Source organism: Synchiropus splendidus, chromosome 4 (assembly GCF_027744825.2).
Source record: "Synchiropus splendidus isolate RoL2022-P1 chromosome 4, RoL_Sspl_1.0, whole genome shotgun sequence".
In the NCBI taxonomy this organism is placed as follows: Eukaryota; Metazoa; Chordata; class Actinopteri; order Syngnathiformes; family Callionymidae; genus Synchiropus; species Synchiropus splendidus.
The window spans coordinates 7,087,929-7,108,548 of record NC_071337.1 but is presented as its reverse complement, the minus strand read 5'-3'; the positions used below and the strand labels follow the sequence as shown (position 1 = coordinate 7,108,548).

General features: G+C 43.3%; 2 protein-coding genes across 5 annotated transcripts; one reads left to right on the top strand and one right to left on the bottom strand.

Moving 5' to 3' along the window:
- Position 1: 1 nt before the first annotated feature.
- Positions 2-8,493, top strand: psmb2 (proteasome 20S subunit beta 2). Its single transcript, XM_053863984.1, has 6 exons — positions 2-217; positions 936-1,058; positions 1,756-1,826; positions 7,893-8,055; positions 8,175-8,224; positions 8,312-8,493. The coding sequence occupies exons 1-6, from the start codon at positions 127-129 to the stop codon at positions 8,411-8,413; spliced, it is 600 nt and encodes a 199-aa protein (XP_053719959.1). The 5' UTR covers positions 2-126; the 3' UTR covers positions 8,414-8,493.
- Positions 8,494-10,246: 1,753 nt separating this feature from the next.
- Positions 10,247-20,557, bottom strand: tfap2e (transcription factor AP-2 epsilon). Of its 4 annotated transcripts, none has more exons than XM_053863996.1 (8): positions 20,364-20,557; positions 18,988-19,431; positions 17,032-17,086; positions 14,660-14,737; positions 13,116-13,347; positions 12,364-12,482; positions 10,992-11,130; positions 10,247-10,917 (listed from the first exon to the last, which is right to left on the bottom strand). In XM_053863996.1, the coding sequence occupies exons 1-8, from the start codon at positions 20,400-20,402 to the stop codon at positions 10,656-10,658; spliced, it is 1,368 nt and encodes a 455-aa protein (XP_053719971.1). In that variant the 5' UTR covers positions 20,403-20,557; the 3' UTR covers positions 10,247-10,655. The 4 variants fall into 4 exon arrangements, with proteins under 4 accessions (XP_053719971.1, XP_053719972.1, XP_053719973.1 ...); XM_053863997.1 differs by lacking the exon at positions 20,364-20,557 and adding an exon at positions 19,857-20,139; XM_053863998.1 differs by lacking the exon at positions 14,660-14,737 and having other exon boundaries at positions 20,364-20,554.
- Positions 20,558-20,620: the final 63 nt, after the last annotated feature.

Genomic DNA, 20,620 nt, shown 5'->3' with positions numbered 1-20,620 from the left:
TTTGGCGTTGTGACGTCATTCAGCGGCGCCGGCTGTGTTGAACTTTTGCTGTGTAATCTGAACGAACAGACTGTGGAGCGCCGGAGATTTAAAGATTAACATTTAATATATAGGCTTTATCGCAGAATGGAGTATCTAATTGGTATTCAAGGACCCGATTTTGTCCTCGTCGCGGCCGACAATGTCGCAGCGAGCAGCATTATCCAGATGAAGCACGGTAAGCGGCGTGTTAGCTTAGCCTTAGCTTAGCGTTTACCGGCTCGTCTCAATTTGCTTTTAATTCTGGGACGAACGCTGAAGTCAGAGAGGCAATAATGAAACAAAAACGCCTGCAACTCCCGAGAGAACCGTTTTGTTTGTGTTCAAAGACTGGCAGCGTAAACGGTGATAGCTTAGCTTCAGTGCTAAGTGACGAAGCACTAATCCCAACCATGCTATACTTGTCAATAAATAATTGTTATGAAGTCGTTTGTTTGAATTAATCTTAATGGTTGAAGTTGACCGACCTTTATTGCTTCTTTAATTCTACCAGATCCAACCATTTTAGACGGAACTGGAGTTACTTTTTTGCCAAGTTGTTAACTGAAAGTGAAAGTTATTTCTCACAGGATACATATGCCACATGAATGATTTAGCAATGCGATATAACTTTGGGCGTCCGGTTCGCTGTGGATTCTATGCAATGGGGATGCTCTTCGAAACTATCTATTTTGTTATGGCTACAAGAACGGCTGTATTTAATAATAGGCCGTAGGCGGACACAAGCTGAGATTATGAGGGTTTGCTCAAACAAAATTAGCACTACAATCTGTATTGTGAAGGACAGAACTCTAAAGTTAATTTGCATCATTCGGATATATTTTGTCATCAAAAATACATGCTTGTTGTTTATGGTGTTATTTTACACAAGTCTAAACAAGGTCACTCCATTGCAGACTATGACAAGATGTTTAAACTGAGCGACAAGATTCTGCTCCTGTGTGTTGGAGAGGCTGGTGACACAGTCCAGTTTGCTGAGTACATCCAAAAAAATGTCCAGCTGTACAAAATGAGAAATGGTAAGTTCCTTTACATGTTCTTGTCCTCATTGAGATGTGTGATTTGAGCGACTACTGCAATGTTTTAAGTGCATCGATGCATGTGGATGCGCAATGATGCCTTGATATTCTCACTGGTTACATTCTCGACCACCTTGCCATCTCGGATTTTTTTGTTTATGAACGTTACCCCGTATAAACCATTTGCCAGATGACAAAATTGTTCCAAAGACTTCAACTGTTTTGTATAAAACTTGAACAAGTTAATTTCATCCCAGACATCCACTCCTGGCTTGCCCAACTCCCATTGCTGCACAGACATAACTGACAGAAATAACAGTGGAGTTTTGGGCAAATGAGGACGAGGCTACCTGCTTTCTGTTTGTCTCAGTGATGAAGCCATACTTGTCTAAGCACATGTCTAAACCCTTGTTACACCCCTATTATTTCCACTACTTACATCTACTTCAACAAAATTTCATTTGTATTTACATTTATATTGTAGTGTAAATGTTAAGTTACAGCTAATAAAATATAATCACAAGACCCAGGGAAATATTCAAGGTGACTAAAAAAGTATAGGAAAAAAATCAGCAATGTATGTGAAAAATCTACTGTGGTGTGGTGAGTGATTACTCTCGGCAATTCTCAATATTTGTTGCAACTGTCATTTCAAGAGTTAATTTCATTCTCTCAATCACTTGTTTTTTGTTGTCAGGCTATGACCTCAGTCCTGCAGCTGCAGCAAACTTCACACGAAAGAACCTTGCAGACTACTTAAGGAGCAGGGTAAGTGTCCTCCTCTACCAAGCTATGATCTTTAAAGGAAGTGCTTGTCCAGTGACAGTGGAACACATTGGTTTCCTCATGTACTCAAAAGTATTCTCACTCCATGCCTGTACCAAAACAATCATGTGACTCTACTCATTGTTGTGCATGTTGTGCAAGCAAGCTATTTTACTGTTTATTAATCTTGAACCAAATTTGCCTAACATGACATGTATAATGTCTAATAGTCAAATACCAAGTCAAAATACTTAATTTAAAGGCAAATTAATCATTTATTCATGAGTAATTATTAAATAAATTATGATAAAACAAGTGTCTCTGTGCTGCTGGTAGAAGTATCAAATATATATATAGAAGTATCAAATATATATATATATATATATATTTTATACTTCTGGGTGGCCAAATCATTGGAGGCATTGATTTTCAGCCTTGGGTTATGGTCTTTTAAATACCAATACATTTGATATCATAATAAGATTACAGCTTTATATTGAACTAGAAACTATCAGCATATTAGGTTTTACTCTTTGACTAATGCTGCTGCATTTATGTATCAAGAATATCCTGTTTATCTCGTCTGACTTGGCCCTGTGACCTGCCTTTAGCTGGTGAAGTCACAGCTGATTTACCAATGCATTTTGACCACATTTGTCATATTGTTGTGAATGTGACAGAGTCATTGCTCCTCTGAGAGTTTTTGACAACACCTGAGCCTTCCACACCGCCCCCCTTCCTTGCTGCTTAACTCCCACTAGACTGTTAATGAAGCATTGACCTTCTGCGTTCTAGGACTTTAATTTGTGAACGTTTGTCTGTGTGTGTCTGCATACTCCTTAATCTGAGCATCGTGAGCTGTCTTACCAAATCCAATGGTCCTGTAGCAAAGTCGAAAACAAGTGCAGCTGCTGCTTGTCACAATAACATGCAGGTTACAATCATCACAAAAACAATTAGTGTGACAGAGATGGGAATGGGGGACACACTGAATTGAGGCTTGAGTAGAGCTCATGGGAGGAGCTGCGGGGTCCCTTGGGTATCAAGTAGAACAAGGAGACACCACTACCGCCACATGAGTGTGGGAACGATGAGAGCGTGTGATGGTGGACCTAACTCAGTGGCTTTGAAGCTAACGTGAATGATGACTGATATTAAATCATGTTGACCCTGCAAAATGCAGAATTAAATTACTGAAATAAATAAATTAATCAGTAAAATAAACCCTAAAATGTTTTCAGTATCAGTGCCATGACATCAATTGGTTGATTGTTTTTGCTTCTGACCCATGAGAGTTTTAACAAAACCACTAAAGTGAACAATATTAGATCAGAGGAAGTCAGAGAAAATGGTTATGTGGAGTTAAACCATTATTATGGGAGTTCTAAATTAAAATTATTTTTAATTTAGCGATGTTTGATTATTCAAATTATCTCATAGAATCAATCAATGTCTTATTAACTGATGTCATATGTTAGTGCCTTTTCTTTTTTTGTTCATGCAAATGTCTTATTCATACTCTGAATTATATGTCAGTCCGTAACAGAATCTTCATGCACATATTGACCTGGAACTACAGTTTTATTCAGCTGAGCCTCACCAAGTTGTACATTTATATTCCGTTTTGCCATCAGCTCCTTAAGTGTATCTTCATTTTTGTGCCTAACGGTCATGAATTTGGCTTTCTGAGCGCAGGATGCTGCGTTCTCAGGAGTGCTCACAAACTGAAGCTAAAGCACTTTTTCCTGTCTGCATCCCACACCTTCCTCCAGCTATGCTCGTTTACATACATCAACCTCTAGAGTACACAGACGTTTGCAAAAGATGTTGTGTAAGACCATTTTTTTCCAGCCATATCTTCAATATTTGGAATATGCAATGTCTCCTACTCTTACTGTAAAACTTGTGCATTATTTCTCTCTTCCGTGATGAACGATCAAAAACTGATCCGTTACAAGGAAATAAAAACAAATGTTCAATACCTATGCAGCATTGCAATGACCAAACGTGTAATGATGATGGTGTTTTAAATTATACTAGATGCCATTTATATTCTGTATTGACCAACGCATTCTCACTTGTCCACATACCTGAGGTTATTGCTGTATTAAACCCGATGATCACGTTGACCTGCAATACCCGGCGTGCCTAACTGGCATTGAATTGTTTCCATTGCATTTTCAACCAAGATGTAAAGCATGAATTCACAATGCTAGTTCGGACGCATTCACAGTACTGCCAGTTATTTCCAGTCATACCTCTTAAAGTGTGACTTTGAAGTGGCTGATGTAAACCAGAGTCTATGGGTGAAAAAAAATCTGGTGTCACGGCATGCTAAATAGTTCTGCTGCCTCAAATGGACAGTTACAGGTGCTGTGATTTTATTTCTGTACTCCAACATACACAGACCACACACAGTACTGTATGTTCATTTAGCATTCTGATGTCAACTACACCTCCTGGTCTGTGCCCAAAGGTGGGTCAATTCACTGACCAATGTACGCATTGGTCAGCATTCTTACAGCGGCAGTTCATGTTCGATTACCTGTCTTGTTTTGTGTAGCATTTATACACAATTTAAGAGTTCACTGAAAAGTTAGTTAGTACCGTTCTCAACTCTATATTCTTTTTTTTTTTAGCATATTGAGTGTGGCAACATGTTGCTAGCAAGGGATTAGTGATGACATTGAAACAACCGTATAACTGAACATGTTGGTGGATATCCTGCAGCTGAATATTATGATTTATTCAATAGACTATAAGAACTTAACTCTCCTCTTTTCGTGACCCCAAACTTGCTGCAATTGGTTACTGGATTCCCCTCTTCCTAAAAAAAAGCTTATTGATTTAATTTTAAAATGCCTTTAAACCATAAAATGTAAACTGCCCTCATGTTTATTCTCATTAAATTGATTAGATCACAATAAATTCAGTCTTTGAAAGGCAGGGCATATCTAGACTATGATCTGTTGGCGTCCTTAAATTATCTTGCGAGACCTCCACCCCATCCATCCCCAAAAAAACTCATCACGATCCTGCCAGCATGTCCGAACCCCGGGGTTAGAAATCAACTGGCTGATGAATTAATCACTGGCATATTGGTAATTCTGATATCGCTTCAGGACCAGAGTCTCTTAGTCTGAGAGATGTCATCCTCGAGTGGCTGCAGACCTCCGGGAGGTGTAGTTATCTAAAATCATTGGAGCGTGTTTGACGCCACTCACATACAAGCGTGCTCCCGAGCCGTCCTAAAAAACAACTGCGCCCAGCTCTAACCTCCAGAGTCGTGCCTTCACCCGAGGTTCAGCGAGGGGAGTCGAGAGTAAAATGAGAATCACAGACCCGAGGCCACAATTGTACACCACAAACCAGAGTCTGGGGAAAATGTGTAAAAAATGTTATATGGCGAACCGAAATGAGAAGAAACTCCGATTTCTTTGGGTGTATTTTAATGATTTGGAACGTCTGACCTGTGGTTACAAAGTGATGTAGAACTTCATTAAACACAGCAATGCTGCTCATATACTGTTTAGTGGTGAATGCAAGAAACTGAGCAACACTGTTGTGTATTAAAACGTGTGTCACCTTCATAATAGTCAGATGAGTCTCCATACATAGTTGATAGTTGAATGAGTATATGACACTTCATATGTATAGTTTGAATCGGTTCAATTGAAAAATGAACTTCAGCTAGAAAAAATTTTTTCATTGTCTTGGTTTCATTTCACAGTCACACAGACACTTCTTAAAGACTCATTTTGTCAGAGGTTGAAGTTTGTTTGATCCTTCTACATGGCAACAGTTAGCTTCTACAGCTGTCCCCATATGTCTTTGTTTCTCGACACGGGCACACGGCGGGCACAAATAATTACTGGCACCATATTGCACGCCGCTCCACGGCTCCAGCACAGATGAACAATTAATACAGCAGATTGAAGAGAAATGCCAATAAAGGGAACACGGCCCGGGGCAAAGTGCAAAAATAACGAAGGAGGAAGGAGGGAGGGAGCAGGAAGTGCTGGAATGAAGAAGAATAGAGTTTTAGATAAGTGTAAAATGTCTTTTATCTGCTTAGAAATGCCCCTTTTTGAAGCTCTCTTTTGGTTCGTGGCCAGGACAGGGACATGAATATTACATGTTTATTCTGGATGTTTTGGAGCGATTGCTAAATGGGTTTCGTTTGTTTGAGTAGTTGAGTTGGTTCGGTCACTTTGCAAGGACATTGAGAAAATCTGGTTGTTTTTTTAACTTAAATAAGATGAGATTTGATTTGTATTAAGTGTAAATGTGTAGTGTCGCTTCAAATCTGCATCAGGATTTAGTTTTGTTTTCTTCCAGGGTGCCCAACTCAAACATCTGTGTCAGTAGTAATCGCCGAGTTCTTCTTCACCATTAAGTCTCTCTTTGTCACTTACGCTCCTGGGACAGTAATGTTGCAAAGAAATTATGTTTGTCCTAAAAATACTTACATTGTAATAAATATTGAAATATCAACATTATGTCACAGGCAATATTTTTCACAGATATCAGCTGGTGAAAAATTCCTTGTGTATTGTTAATATACTTATATGATATACTACGAATAAAGCTGTTCTGAGCAGAATCTGCAGAGACACTGCTTTCCCATCTTTCATTGACCCTTCTTCTCTCTTAATCTCCTCTTGCTCGAGAACAGGCCGTCTGTACTTGAAAGACTATTTTCCCTTCATTTTCATAATCCTTGGGAGCACTATTGCCACATTTTTGTGAAGTCATGTGTGAAGTTGAAAAAATACTTTTTAGAGCCCTAAGTATTTTTAGGATAGTAATTCAAACGTCTTATTTGAATTTCTGAAGAGTCATGATGAATGGAGTCATGCTCATGCAGTGTTCATGCCAGGCCTACTGGTGGCGTTGTAACATTCCAGCAGCAAAGAAGAAGATAGTATGGCGTGTCTTGCGACATTCACATAATAATCTTAATGCAGAAGTGGTTAGTGTGGAGTCAGACTTTACTAAAACTCATCCTGAACAACAGAAAAGACCTTCGTCATGAGTGAAATTCTCTGTCTATAGGGGGTGAAATGACAGTGTAGTACCTCAGCACTCAACTGTGCTGGCCGTAACCGTGCCTTTTAAGTATTGAGTTTGACTTTGACATGACATGGCATTTGACATGATTTGGACTGATTTGGATGATTTCAAACCTGCTGCTCCTTCCTCCTCATGAACAGCTCTGGATGTGAATCTGGAATTGTTGCTGTTTTAAGGCAACTTGTGCTCAGTGTGAGGTCGCAGAGGGGGTTAAATGAAGTTGTCTATTGTTTGTGTGTGAAGGCGGGTGTGAGTTCAGGTGTCTGGGCTAACAAGGCGCCTGCTTTCCTCCGAGCTGACGTGGGAAAGGAAGGTTATTTTGATGCCAGGGCCGTATTATTGTCATATTGTAACCAGGTGTCAGGTGGGAGGGGGTGATGCCACTGGGGGGGGGTGCACAAACACACTCGCAGACGTGCATCCTGAGAATACACACCTTCTCCACAGGGATGCTAACAGTCATCTATCCCCACGTGGCAGAATGACACAAGTGCAGAAGTCGCGGGAACAAGCAGGTTCGGGAGACAGGAGAGGTGCAGGTGCGTCTCCCCCGCCGACACCTTCCCCCCGTGAGGTGTTTCAATATTTAGTTTTTCTTCCTACCTTGCGTTTGGAGTCTTTTTTTTTTGGATTTTCCAAAATTACGCAGAACAACTGCGAGTGAACGTGAGGAGGCAAAGAAGCTGCGAGCGTCTAAATATAATTTCAAACAAGGAGGAGGATGGGGGGCGCATGAGAGACGACATTAAAAGTTTTTAATGAGCCCCTGTCGTTCCTGGAGGGCACGGGGTGACTGCAGCCCAGCAGGATGAAGACGGAGGTTGCGATGAAGCGAGCAACAGGGGTGCTGACTCCCAGCAGATGTCACACTGCTGGTGACGCCCTTGTTTACCCCCGTCTCACACACACCTCTGCAGCCTCCTGAGCTGCAGTGGGGTTTAGCTGTTTGACCATAACCACAACATCTGACACACATTGACTGTTCGCTCTCTGCAGACCCCGTATCACGTGAACCTGCTGCTGGCGGGCCACGATGACAAAGATGGACCAGGTCTCTACTACATGGACTACCTGTCTTCTCTGGCCAAAGCTCCGTTCGCTGCCCACGGCTACGGCGCCTTCCTCACTCTGTCCATCCTCGACCGCTACTACAAGCCAGGTCAGAGAAAGCTGAGACGTGTTGAGCTCAGTCATGTTTTGGACTGGACCGCAAAAAAAAGCTATGTTTGGAGGTGGTTTGAGTGCTAACATGAGTGGTGTTGTTTTCATTTCCTCCAGATTTGACCCGAGATGATGCTAGGGATTTGCTAAAGAAGTGCATTGAAGAAGTGAGTCATTCTTCCATGTAGATGTTGTAACTGTGCAGGACAGTGAACGTTCATTTTGTGATGCGCTGCTGTTCCTCTCTCCTGCAGCTGAACCGGCGCTTCATCCTCAACCTTGCCTCCTTCAACGTCCGTCTGATTGACAAGGACGGCGTCCACGACCTGGAGAAACTGACTGTGGGCACCAAGTGACCTCGCTGTCCGTCTCTCCCTTTTTCTATTGTTGACCGCTGTGTTTCTTATGTTCCAATAAAATAAGTCCCACACTCACACTCAGACCTCGGGTGGATTTCTCCGTGGCCTCCAGTTTTACACATCAGCACAGGAAGAGCCTCCCGGCCCCGTGTGCGTTCACTGTCAAACTCTTCAGCTCTCAGTCGTGTGTTGGAGCTTTGTGAAGCTCTGCCCTCAAGTATTCAGAGAAGTTTCATACCTTAGTAAACAATAGAACCTTTACAGACTATTTGGTTTTGTTTATATTAAATATGTATTGATCAAATATTTTTTTTCTGAAAGGTTGACTTAAAAATGCAACTTAAAATTCAGCATATTTTGTTCCTCATTACTACGTCAGCTTAGCAAATGTATACATTTAGTCTTGTGTCTCTAGACTAGAAGATTCCAATGCCTTTCACAATATAATAAAGTCAGAGTCCAACAGAAGAACCTTAGGCCACATTTGGCCCGTAATACAGTCATGTCCAACCAAAGAAGTAAATCCAAAATATGGAGAGTACATAATCCTCCATGAGTCCCATAATGCACTGCAACGGCTGTTGATGTTAGAGCACATTACATCCTGTGACTGTTTGGGGCCGTCGAGCCAAAAGGACAGAATAAAAAGTCTTCAATTTAACATTGTTTTGTGACTCTAGCATTATAAACTAAGGGTAAATGGGATTACACCATGATTTTGTTGTTTCGATCTGACCTAACCTTGAGGGCCAGGTCTGTATTCAAACAATGGTCAAAGGTTTAAGTCAAATCCTTTCTGATAATTCAGTAATAGTATTTTGGTTATGCCTCAGGTATAAAGCAGCAGCCTGCAGAGAAGACTTGGTTCCATCAACCTGGAACCGGTAAACCAGCAGATGTAATTGTAAAAACCAGGCCATGCTTGCAACAGCTGAACTTGGTGTGTGTGTGTGTGTGTGTGTGTGTGTGTGTGTGTGTGAGAGTGTGTGTGTCTCCCCTCCCTCACCACAGACAGGTGATTAATAAACATTAAACAATCCCTACTCTCTCTCACTCAAACACACCGGAATCTTGACGGGAAGAGTAGCATATGTTTGCCTGCAGGCAGGGAGACGGAGAGCGCTCCTGCCGAGGAGGGGGTGGGGGGTGCAGTTTACAGAGGGGGGTGATGGGTAATGATGAGCTGGGAGTGTCGCGGCAGATAGGAAAGGTACGGCGCAGCTGAAAGAGTAATTGTGTCTCCATTGTGGGTGAGGCAGATGGCTGAGGGTCCTCAGCAGCTCCGAGACCCGGATGAGAGCGTGGGTGGCGTTGTTTTTCCACCGTTGCGCCACATTTTGGAGGCAGCCACAACAAAAGTACAGCTGGAGTTAGACACCTAATAATGAGATCTATTCGCTGAACTGAACTGATGAGACACCAGGATTGTGAAGTTCGCCTAACCATTTTGGGAGCTTCAGCTGTGGCAGTGCATTTTGGGACTCGTAGGAGTAGTTAAAGTGTTTTGTTGACAGCCTATTAAAGGCAGATATTATGGGCCTGTTTAACCCTGCAAGAGTGATCTTTGTCCTTCAGCTGAAATGAAACCGAAGAAAGCTTCAGAACTGCGTACGCGTTCTCAAACTCAACTTAAGTGATTCGGAATTAAATGAAAAACTCAAATCCATATGCCAAACTCCAGTGGGATTCTTGACCAGGTGAGCCGCTTATAACCTGGGAATCCGACCCGCAACCTCAGTGAGAGTCAAGAAAATGAAAGGTAACGTTTGAGTTCTTTAATAATATATTACATTTATAGTGTAATACAATAATAATAACAACAGTCATAACAATAATAAACAGACACGAAAAGTACAAAAAGTATTTTTTAAATAAAACCAAGAACAAATGTCTCTAGCTGCCTTCAGCTCCTCCACACGACCTCCCCCCTCCCCTCCGCCCCGCACAGTTCAAGAGCAAGTTTACGTCTGGGATATGGCTCGCGGTGTTTCCCAGGTGAGTTCTGTCTCACAAAAGAAAAACATGTCGATCCTGATTCTGTCAACGAAGAGAGAGGTCCATGCGTCTTCCAAGATCGAGGTGCTGTGGACAAACGTTACGGTACACACATCATGATAAGCCCCGCCTTCATCTCGAGAGGCTCCGAAGAGGTTTTCTGGAAGGTTCGTCTGACTTAGTCCTGAGGTGGCAAAGGTCACGATTGGAGGTCTGAACGCCTTTTTCCCACCGTCTCTTCAGTCTATTTGCGATGTTTCATCTCCTTCTCGTGGTGGCTCTTGCCGCCGCCGTCTCCTTTGTCCAGCATCTTTATCGCCTCCATCAGGTAGCTCTGGAATGCAGAGAGGGCGGCACAGATGGCCGGGGTGCCGAACCCGTGCGTGAGGAGGCTGAAGTGGGTGAGGCTTCCCTGAAGGCCTGGCTCCAGGCAGGGAGTCGGTCTGCTGCCGCCCAGCGGGGACCGGTCTTGCGACATCAGGTCGACAAACTCTTTGCAGATCTCCCTGTCGAGGAAAACACCAGTCAGGTGACTTTTCAGGATTCTCTTGAGATCTTCGTGCGAGCAGGAGACACTCACTTGGTGGCGAGCAGCATGCTGCGTCTGGTGGGCAGCTGGTCCGTGTCGCTCTGGCGGCAGAGGTACTCGGCGGTGGCTCTGGCTGGAAACTCTGTCTCACACACGTAACCAAAGTCCCTCGCCAGGTGGACGGCTTCACCTGCGGGTGGGAGCGACGGCATTTTATAACCACCAACATACACTTACATTTCACTGACACTATCAACGCCATCTTGTTGTGAATTCATTATATTCAGTGAAGATAAGAAAAAAAGTCTACTTGGAAGAGAGAAGACCCCTGTTGTCTGAATGCTAACAGTGATGGAGCTAGCAGTGAATGGTAACATTACTGTGAGTGTAAGCTTATGCTAAGCATGCGATTTAACTTAAATGTCCACAAAACGGCTAATAGCCGATAAAATAACGTGCACGTGTCTTTAAAGTATTTCTCAGGAGCTCATGAAGTAGTGCTGCTAAAACTTGAGCTACAGCTCAATGAAGGTATTCAAATGCTAATGCTAGCTAAAGTAGATCTGAGCCGAAATAGATGAGCTCATGAAGTTGCTGTTGTTGACTATGTACTTGTGCTAAAACTCAACAGCTAAATGACGTTATGCTAATGTAGCTAAAGTAGCGCAGAACTTTACATGACATTTAGTTTCATGCTTGTTTGTAGCTTATGTGCTTCATACAGTTGAAATAATGTGGCTAGTTGTAGCTGTAAATTAAACTTTTGGTTTTTAGTCTTAAACACCTCTAAAATACATTGTGATATAATTAATATTCATTCATGACAAAGACTGTTTTTTTCATTTTGTGCTACACATATTTTCAAGATGGCGGCATGAGCAGCGGACAGAAAAAGGTTCCTCTCCACATTTTCCAAAACCATTGGAAGCATGTGCTATAAAGTCACTAGTTTGATAAGATGTCAACAGTATCTGAAATAGTAATAAAGGAAAATCATAGTAATAACCATAGTAATAGGCCAAGATGGTGACATCTTCATAAAGCTTCTGTCTGCACAACTCTCCACCCCAGACCAAAGCTCTGGTCTCAGGAGGTTCACATCTCTTTAGTTGTCAAACAGATGCACATTCATGAGCGTGTTGGTGTCGAGAGGATCTGGTTGATGTCAGGTCAGCAGCTCCACTGTACACCAATTATTCGTACTTAAACGACTTGAATGATCTCTGGCTCCGTGTGTGTGTGTGTGAAGGGAGGCTCGTGCACGTGCTCATGGGCGGCCAACCGTGCTGCCACTGTTTATTCATGCTCGCTCATGCGAGCGTGTTTCTGTGTGGAAATGTGTCTGTATCTGTCAGGATATATGCAGGTCACTGTGCGTGTCTGAGCGCGTGTCTGAGCGCGTGTGTGCGCGCACGCTCCTTACCCTCCACGAGAGATGTGAGCAAAGTGACGTTGGCCGCCTTGCGTCGCCCGGCGGGCAGGTTGAGGCCAATCTTCTCCAGACGCTCTCTCAGACAGCGGCCACCATTCTTTGACTTCGCCCTGAGGGAGCAAGGGGGGGGTGGCACTTTTTAAAAGATAGTTCAGATTTGTGGTGTTGTTCTTGTGTGTGTGTGTGAGCTGGAGTTGAGGCAGTCCACCTCAGACTTCCTCCTCGCGGTGCGTGAAGGTGCGGCACAAAGACATAAAGCCTATTTCCCCTCATCAGTTTTGGCTCCTCTGATGTTTTAATGATCTCCTCTCCGAGTCTTCCAGCCTGACACCGCAATCACCGAGTTGCTCTTCCGCCCTGGGGGCTGCCATTCATGAAACCATGATGCTTCTCTTGTGATTTTAGCCCCGTGACCCACTTTAAATACTCGGTGTTGCGCTTTACTTCTCAGAAGCTTTCAGAACCAGCAAGTCAATGGGGACAATGCTGTCCATTAATCTGCCGCTTGACACCATTAGCCTGGCTTTGTGAACCACCACTCACCAGGCGGAGGATGTTGAGCCCCAAACTACCACAGAGAAATCTCAGGTCCACTTTCTGTCATATTAGCTCAAGAAAAAGAGAGAGAAATGCTTCTAAAGCTAAAATCCAGTGCTACATTTTTGTCGTAAAGTGAAGTCAGTCCTCTCCAGTGAGGTGAGGCGCATGAGCGTTTGGGTTGTTGCTGGTGGTTGTGGCCTCACCTGCGGAGGACTCCTCCCAGCAGCGAGGCGTTGAGACACTCTGGTGGGGACAGTCGTCGCTGAACCTCTCCCACCGTGACCTTGTACTTGGACGTGGAGCTCAGCAGCGATAGGCGACCCGGTACCGAACAGAAGACCTCAGCCGGGTTGGACACGGCTCCCATGCCGAGTCCTTCCTTCCCCATGGACAGGGCGGACAGAGACGAGCCGTTGAGCTTCGACGGGATGGGAACTGCGGGGAAAAGAAAGGTTGTTGTTTACGCCAGTCGAGGTTCAGGCTAAAATAAACTCCCTTTGAGTCTGAGACATCTGTGGTGGCAGACGAACGTGTGAAAGTCAAAGGTTTGCAAAGTTGCACGTCGACAAACAAGTCAGAAATGCATAAAGATCAAGTCTAAAGACACGTTTGTCTCCTGCAGTGAGTGTGACAGCGAGCTCCACCTCTGCTGTTCAATCTATTCAGTGTAACGTTCTCGCTCGCGGCTGCCGTTCTGGTGAGTCTGTTGTTTAGACTGCAGGTGCTTCACAGCTCCTCTGCACACTCTCAAACAGACTCACTTCTCACCTCCAGCGGATCCACTCACACCCACTTTACTGCGCCGCGTCAAGCCCTTTCTAGTCCGGGGGTCGGCACTCGGCTCTGTTTACTTCCCTTATTTCTGCATAAACACACTTGACTCAACCTTGTTCACCGAATCACTCGCCTCATAGTGTGATTCAACTGATTCTGACTTGACCTAAACTGACTTTTTGAACCAGGTTAAACCAAATCTACTTGTTCAATGTAGTTTGGTTGATTTTTTGTGACACACCTGCCATCATAGAAGCCCAACTTTATTCATCATAATCCAAATCCAAAAACAAACATTGAGCAAGTTACAGCCGTTCAAACCAAAACTTTTGTATGAATTGAAAAATGGGTGTGAAATTTTAAATAAATGGGATTAAAACACTGGTTAATCTAAATCTAATCCATCGCAAAATAATGTAACCAAACTTATCATATTGCATGAATGAATCTGGTGCTTTACGATAATAAAACTCATGACTTCATTTTATGTAATGTCAAACAATCTGACACAACCAAACTTCATATTGAGAATCCCGAGTAATAGTCTAAACCTCTCATGGATTATAAATAAACCACCTCATGTGAAGTGGTTTGGCCCTAAAGCTAGCATGATGCTACATGACAGATCCACTGTAACTAGTTGAGCCTCCTTTATCTGCCACCGTCACAGTTTCCAATGACAACAATCTTAACAAATGAACTGACACCAAACCCCACTGTAACCTACTGCCCTCATATTTCGGGATCAAACGTTCAAGAGCGCCGACGCGTCTCCGGTGGCTTGTTTGCAGCTGATCAGCAGGCAATTACATCTACTCCTCAATACTCTGGTTAAGTTGTCTCCGTTTGTTCCCTGTGCTTTAATCTCAGCCACAAGTTCTCCACGCGCAGTGGGCTGAGTGAACTCCCCTCCACCCCCCCCACTCGGCCGTGAGCACATTGGTCAACACTTATGGGGACTAGAACTCCTCACCAGAGTAAAAAGACAGGGTGTCCCCCGCCTCGCGCCCAATCACAGCTGGAAACTGCTCCAGCAGCCTGCGACACTGACCTGTCCAGAATAAGTAGTAGACATAGATACACGTCAGACAAGTGCATCAGCCAGTCCTCAGCACAGTTACTGCAGCTCTCCAGTGGCGCAGGATACGGCTACTGTTGAAGGGAGCCGACTACACGAGTCTCCGACACAGGCATTTTTTGTTAGCTAGTGTTTAACCATCATTGAATTGATTTTGGCGAGTTCCTTTATTTTATTTTTCAGATATTTAGTTGGGTCGCGGAGGCAGCAGATGAGGCAAAGAGGCCCACTGAATTGTGAATGTTATTGCAATCTCTATTTCCATGTTTACTTGTGTTGATGCTTTCATCTCCTCTGTTAGCTTCCAGTTCACGTTTACTGGCTGCTTCTGGAATAGTGGACGAGGAGTTCCACTGAAGTTGCTCCTCCATCTTCATATTCTCAATGACTGTGTTCTCGGTTCTCACTAACTCTGCTTGTCAACACCAAGTGGTCAGGTCTTTTTAAGTCTGTGTTGGAGGGATTTTTAAGGTTCACACTCACGTTATGTTCATCAGCTCAGTCGAAAAAAACACTGCTAGTTCATTTCAAGACCTGTAGTTTAATTATATGTTGAACTTTACACTGCGTCTTTGAAGAATACAATGTTCATTGGCTTTAATCTCAATTCAGAGAGTCTCTGCTCTGTAATATTGGTTTGAGCTTCACTTATTTTAAATCAATATATGAGTTTCACTTTTCCCAACGGAGCTCCTATAGTAGAGGGGTCGGCCTGTGACTGAGAGGTTGCCAGTTTGATCCTTGCTCCTGACATGTTTGTGTCCCTGAGGAATACACTTGACCCTGGTTTATTCCTGGCGGTTCAGATGGTGTGACGCGTCGCAGCCTCCTGCCACCGGTGCATGGCTGTGAGTGAATAGGTGTCTTACTGTGAAGCGCTTTGGTTGGTAGGTGCTAAGAGCAGAGGCCTGAACATTATTTCATCATGACTGACACCACTGCAGGGTCCGAAATTTGGACAAATTGTCCTTTTGATGGATGAAGATAAGGACGACGTTACAGGATTATTTTCTGCTTTGGAGAGAGGTTTGCGTGGAAGCCCATTATGGCCAAGTGAAAATGCAATAACAATTAAAACATTGAAAGTTTGAGAGAAAATAAAACAAAAATGGCTGACGTTTATGTTATGATTTTTGCATTCACTTGATGAACTTCATACTTAACCTTCTTGTCATAGTCTTTTTTATATAGCATTTTTCCACACGTTTTTATTGTTACTGGAAAAGGTCCAATTGATATTCAGCTAACTCTTAGCCTCACCCTTGAATTCCTTTTGTTTTGAAGTACACCAATATTCACAGAAGTACAGTGACGCTTTCTGTTTAGCAGAAATGCTTTCTCATTTTGGCCGTTGTCACCCTCTTCTTAGGGCAGAACTAGAGACAGAACTAGAACTGTCACAAGCACAACACATTTTAATTTGAAGGTCCACTGGTCTACTCGTCTGTTGGACTCACTTTTAAACCTGGGGTCATTCTGCAGTGCCGCGTATAAGTCGTGATGCTTTTTCTTACTCCTTTTTATACTCCATCTTCTTCCTGTTTCACCATTTAAACATCCAAGTTTTTTATTCTTCCCTTGTCCTGAACACAAAGACAGGCCTTTCGTCGAAACTGTAATTGGCCCTTAAAGGTTCCGTTTCTTCCGAAAACATTTTCCGAGGAAAAGCCCATGAAAAAGCGAACCCCCGGTTTGACTTTTAATATTTCATTCTAGGAAATCGTTTGAGCTTGACGCCCTACTTCCTGGATGAATTTGACGGATGGTTGCAAATCCGACTTGAATTTTCTAAAGGGGCCCCAGTGTCTCTCCGAAGAGGCGCTTCTTTAACATCCACGCTGAGCGATAATAGCAATCACACTTTGCAAAATTTCCCCACAACTCTTTTATCACGTTCCCCGACCCGTGTTTTTTTTTTTTTTTTCTTCCTCCTGATGCCCCACTTCTGTGCGCGTCTTCACTCTAATCCCCCTCTCTCGCTCTCATATGACCATGAACAGTTCATTAAGAATGTGTGCCTTTGGGCCCCGAGTCTGCAGCGCAGTATTAGAGGACTTCTTGACTTCAAATGAAATAGCAAAACAGAATTATTTATAGTGTGTGAGAGAGTGTGTGTGTGTGTTGGGCTGTGAGGGAGAGAGGAGCTGGTGTTGCACCTAAACACAAAACTGCCTACAGCATGTACAGCACAATTATATAGGTGCACACATGCACACACACACACACACTCTATCTCGCTCACACACTCGGAGCAGAGAGCAGCTTACCTTTTTTAATGACAGAGTGGTCCAGGATGCCCAAGGCTGATCCTTCCTCCATTCCCTGTGTCAGACAGACAGTCACTATCATTTATCCACCGGCCTCATCGTCTTAACACACACACACACACACAGAGACCAGCTCCTGCCAAAGCTACACACATGGTCCAGCAACTCTGTGCCTCATGAAATATCAGAAAGAGGCCAATATTATTTCATGAAATGACATCTATCTTCCGAGGTGAGAAGGTCTGACAACACAATGACTCACAAGTGGACTCAAAATTCAGCGTATGAAGCTACAATTTGCCTTCTTTAGCTCATCCATACTTTTCATATTTCGACATTTTTCTGGAAGACTTTTCAGTTTAAAATCAAACATATCCTCACTGCAGTGTAGCTGTCCTCTTTAATGCACCGTTTGTTGGACTTATTTATGTCAAACACAAAAGACTACTGCAATTTTGAGACTACATACTTGTTAAGTAGCTGTCAGGTTTCCGAATTGTCACTATTTATTACGTTTAAAAAGTTATCTTATTTTATCAAAACAAAGCCAATTCCACATTTGTTTCTTTCTTAAAAATATTTATTAATGCATTGTTGGGTTGATATGTGATTTGCTGGATAATAAAATAATATAATGCATCATTCATTTATTTATATACACATTTGATAGATATTTACTTTTTAACCACCGTCATATTTTGGTGAATATGTCTCTCACCTGGGGCGACTTTAGATGATGTTTATTTACTCTTTATATCTCACATGAAAACCATATATTACGAATAAACAATGAACGACGATGAATCATTTTAAAAGTAGTTTGTCCACTTTTCAAGCAAAACACTTCCGTTTTCCCTCGTTCACCATCTGCGTTATCGCTTAGTAAATGATTATCCATTCAAGTCATGACCTGACAGCTTCGTGTTAACAGAAAAATATTTTTAAAAATACATACAGTACAGATGCTGCGATATGAAACGTAACGCGAGACTTTGCGAACCTCTGAAACACGCTCATTTACACCATTTTGAATGCTCTTAAAATGTTTACCTAAAGTAACGAAAATTACTTCTTATTTTGTGGCCATGCAAAAAAAATAATTGTTTTTTTTTTGTCGTTATTTTCCACACAAGTCAGTCGTGATGACTCGGCGGGTTCAAAGGTCTCGCAGCAACAAGGATGAGTTGAAGGGACATGTCGACAGGCGTGGAGCGGCTTCACGGCGGCGGTCACTCATCGGCCGACGCTCCTTTAATTTCCCTAAATGACCGTAGAAATCAATTTGTCGCGCTGAGTTTGGTGTTTTGTGTGTGTTTTGCTCTTTTCTTGTGAGGAAAGCGAACCGCGTCTGCACCTGCCGCCAACATTTCAATGAACAAAAAGGAATTGTTTCATCAGCAAATAAAAAAAAAAATGTTAAAATCGTAAAATACAATCATTTCACTACATTTTTTTTCTCTTACGCTACTGAAACAAATCAATCCGCAACCGAATTACTTTCACTATAAATTTCAAATAATACTGAATCAGTTAATTGTTTATGAATAACGACTGTTTGTCTTAAAAAAAGAAAAGAAGTGTGGATTTAAAAATGGTTATTTCTTTTCGAGTATCGTATCTTTATTTTTTCTCGCGTTCTGTCAATTAAACTTTCATGTAAACAAAAAGTTTTGGTGAGATGGTGATTAAATTTTTCTGTTCTTGACTTAATTTTTACGAACGATACAAACGCAATTATGTTTCATGTTTTGTGATAATGGGAAGAGTATTGATTCGTTCTCCATAATAGCCAGTTTATATGGGACAACATGGTTTTGATTATGATTTTATTAGTATTGTTATTGTGTGTTTTTAGTTTGACGTCTCAAGCTATTTTGAAACTAAATCAAAATAACGCGGTCATTTCGGATGGAGTTGAAGAGTTTGAAAGTGCGTTAGTTGAAATACTTGTGATACCTGAAGGTCATCCAGGCCGTGATGTCCCAGGTGCATGCCGAGAGGCCCCTCCCCGAGAGCGGCTGCGCCTTCCCCGAGACCGTGAAGGAGCCGCGGTACAGCTGGATACTCCCGCCGGGGGTCGAGGCTCAAAGCCCGGTGCGACTGCGACAGGAGCCCCGCCTCTTCGGAGCGTGACCTCTGCGAGTGCCATGCCGCCTGCTGGTGCTGATGGATGGAGTTGATGGACGGGTAGGGCTCCGGCAGGTGGGAGTAGGCCGACTCCTGGCTCTGGGAGTAAGGCAGGGACGACTGCGGGTACGGAGGAGGGAAGTAGGGCGGCTGGAAGTCGGAGGCCGGAGTGTGGCACAGCGGGGGAGCCGAGGAGTAGGCGGCCTGGTTGAGGGAGGAGAGCTGGGACAAGCGCCCGCTCGGAGAAGAGCCACTCAGTCCGTCAGCGCGGTCCTGTCAGTCACACGCAAAAGTTATTCATCGATATTCAAAACACAAGACAAAAGAGGAGCCACCAGAGGTCACCGGAAGCTACATCTGTTTCTCACTAATATTTTTATCCGACAAAAAAAAACACATCTTTGTGAAATATTTTTAACATTATTCTTCTTTTTATTGCTGACTTCCGCTCACGGTCCGTTTAATGAACATCGGTGGAAACACGCAGCCCACATACGCGCTCACACACATCCGGACTGGATTGGATTTTTCCCCAAAAGCTGGGTCACTGGGATCAATGCGGATGAGGTCAATGAGCCCCCACTGAGGACGTTTACCACTCACTTCCCCACATTTTATTCAAGGATCATCGCAATATAGATGATAAATTACAAAAAAAAAGTGACAAGATAAAACGAAGAACCCGGTCCAAAACTCACCATAGCCGAGTATGTGTGGATTAACATCTGGGCCGGTCTGAGTTCCGCTCCAGATGTGAATAAATCTACCACAGGACGATCACTTCCGAGGTGAATAATAATAATAATCCACTGTGTTTTCACGTTCCATTAAACTCGCAGCGTGAACGTCCTGGTCCTTATCTCGGTGCGTGTCAGAGTTGTTTTACAAGTCAGTTTCACACACACACACACACACACAATCAAACACACACTCTTCTGCTGCCGCTCCATGAACGCACTACTTATAGGTTTGGCAAAATAAGGGGAGGGGTTGACCGGGTCCACTGCTCTTAAAGGGGCTCTTTCTTTCCATCACATCGTCCTTAAAATGTTTTAAAGCAGTTATAAAAGACACACATTGACTACTGCGTAGATCAGTCTGATATTTTTAAACATAGCGGGCGTTTTTAAAGAGCAAAAAAAAATCCATAAATAACAGAGGAAAATATGGTGCAATATGTGCGATAATGAAACAGTTGTTTTTACCTGCAGAGCGTCAGTCTTGCTGCGGGACTTCCAGAGCATGGTGCCGGGGTTCGGAGCTCGGAGAGACGGGAGGATGGAGAGTCCGGACAGAAGGTGCGCGGAGGAGACAGTAAGTTGGACGAGAAGTTCGACTCGAGAGAAAAGACACGGGTGCGATTGAGGAGGGTGGGAGGGCGAGAGGCGGGGAGGCAGACAAAAAGTTGTTTTGTTGTGAGGGGTTTGGATGAGAGGGGGGGGGGGGGGGGGGGGGGGGGGTC

What these genes read in the sequence shown, in the direction of transcription:
- psmb2 (XM_053863984.1), top strand. Translation starts at nt 127, where the DNA reads ATGGAGTATCTAATTGGTATTCAAGGACCCGATTTTGTCCTCGTCGCG. An exon ending in CAGACTACTTAAGGAGCAGG is followed by an intron (nt 1,827 to 7,892) that starts GTAAGTGTCCTC and finishes CGCTCTCTGCAG; the next exon opens with ACCCCGTATCACGTGAACCT. An exon ending in TAAAGAAGTGCATTGAAGAA is followed by an intron (nt 8,225 to 8,311) that starts GTGAGTCATTCT and finishes TCTCTCCTGCAG; the next exon opens with CTGAACCGGCGCTTCATCCT.
- tfap2e (XM_053863996.1), bottom strand. Translation starts at nt 20,402, where the DNA reads ATGCTCTGGAAGTCCCGCAGCAAGACTGACGCTCTGCAG. An exon ending in CCACTCTGTCATTAAAAAAG is followed by an intron (nt 14,738 to 17,031) that starts GTAAGCTGCTCT and finishes TATTCTGGACAG; the next exon opens with GTCAGTGTCGCAGGCTGCTG. An exon ending in CTGGGAGGAGTCCTCCGCAG is followed by an intron (nt 12,483 to 13,115) that starts GTGAGGCCACAA and finishes TTGCTCCCTCAG; the next exon opens with GGCGAAGTCAAAGAATGGTG.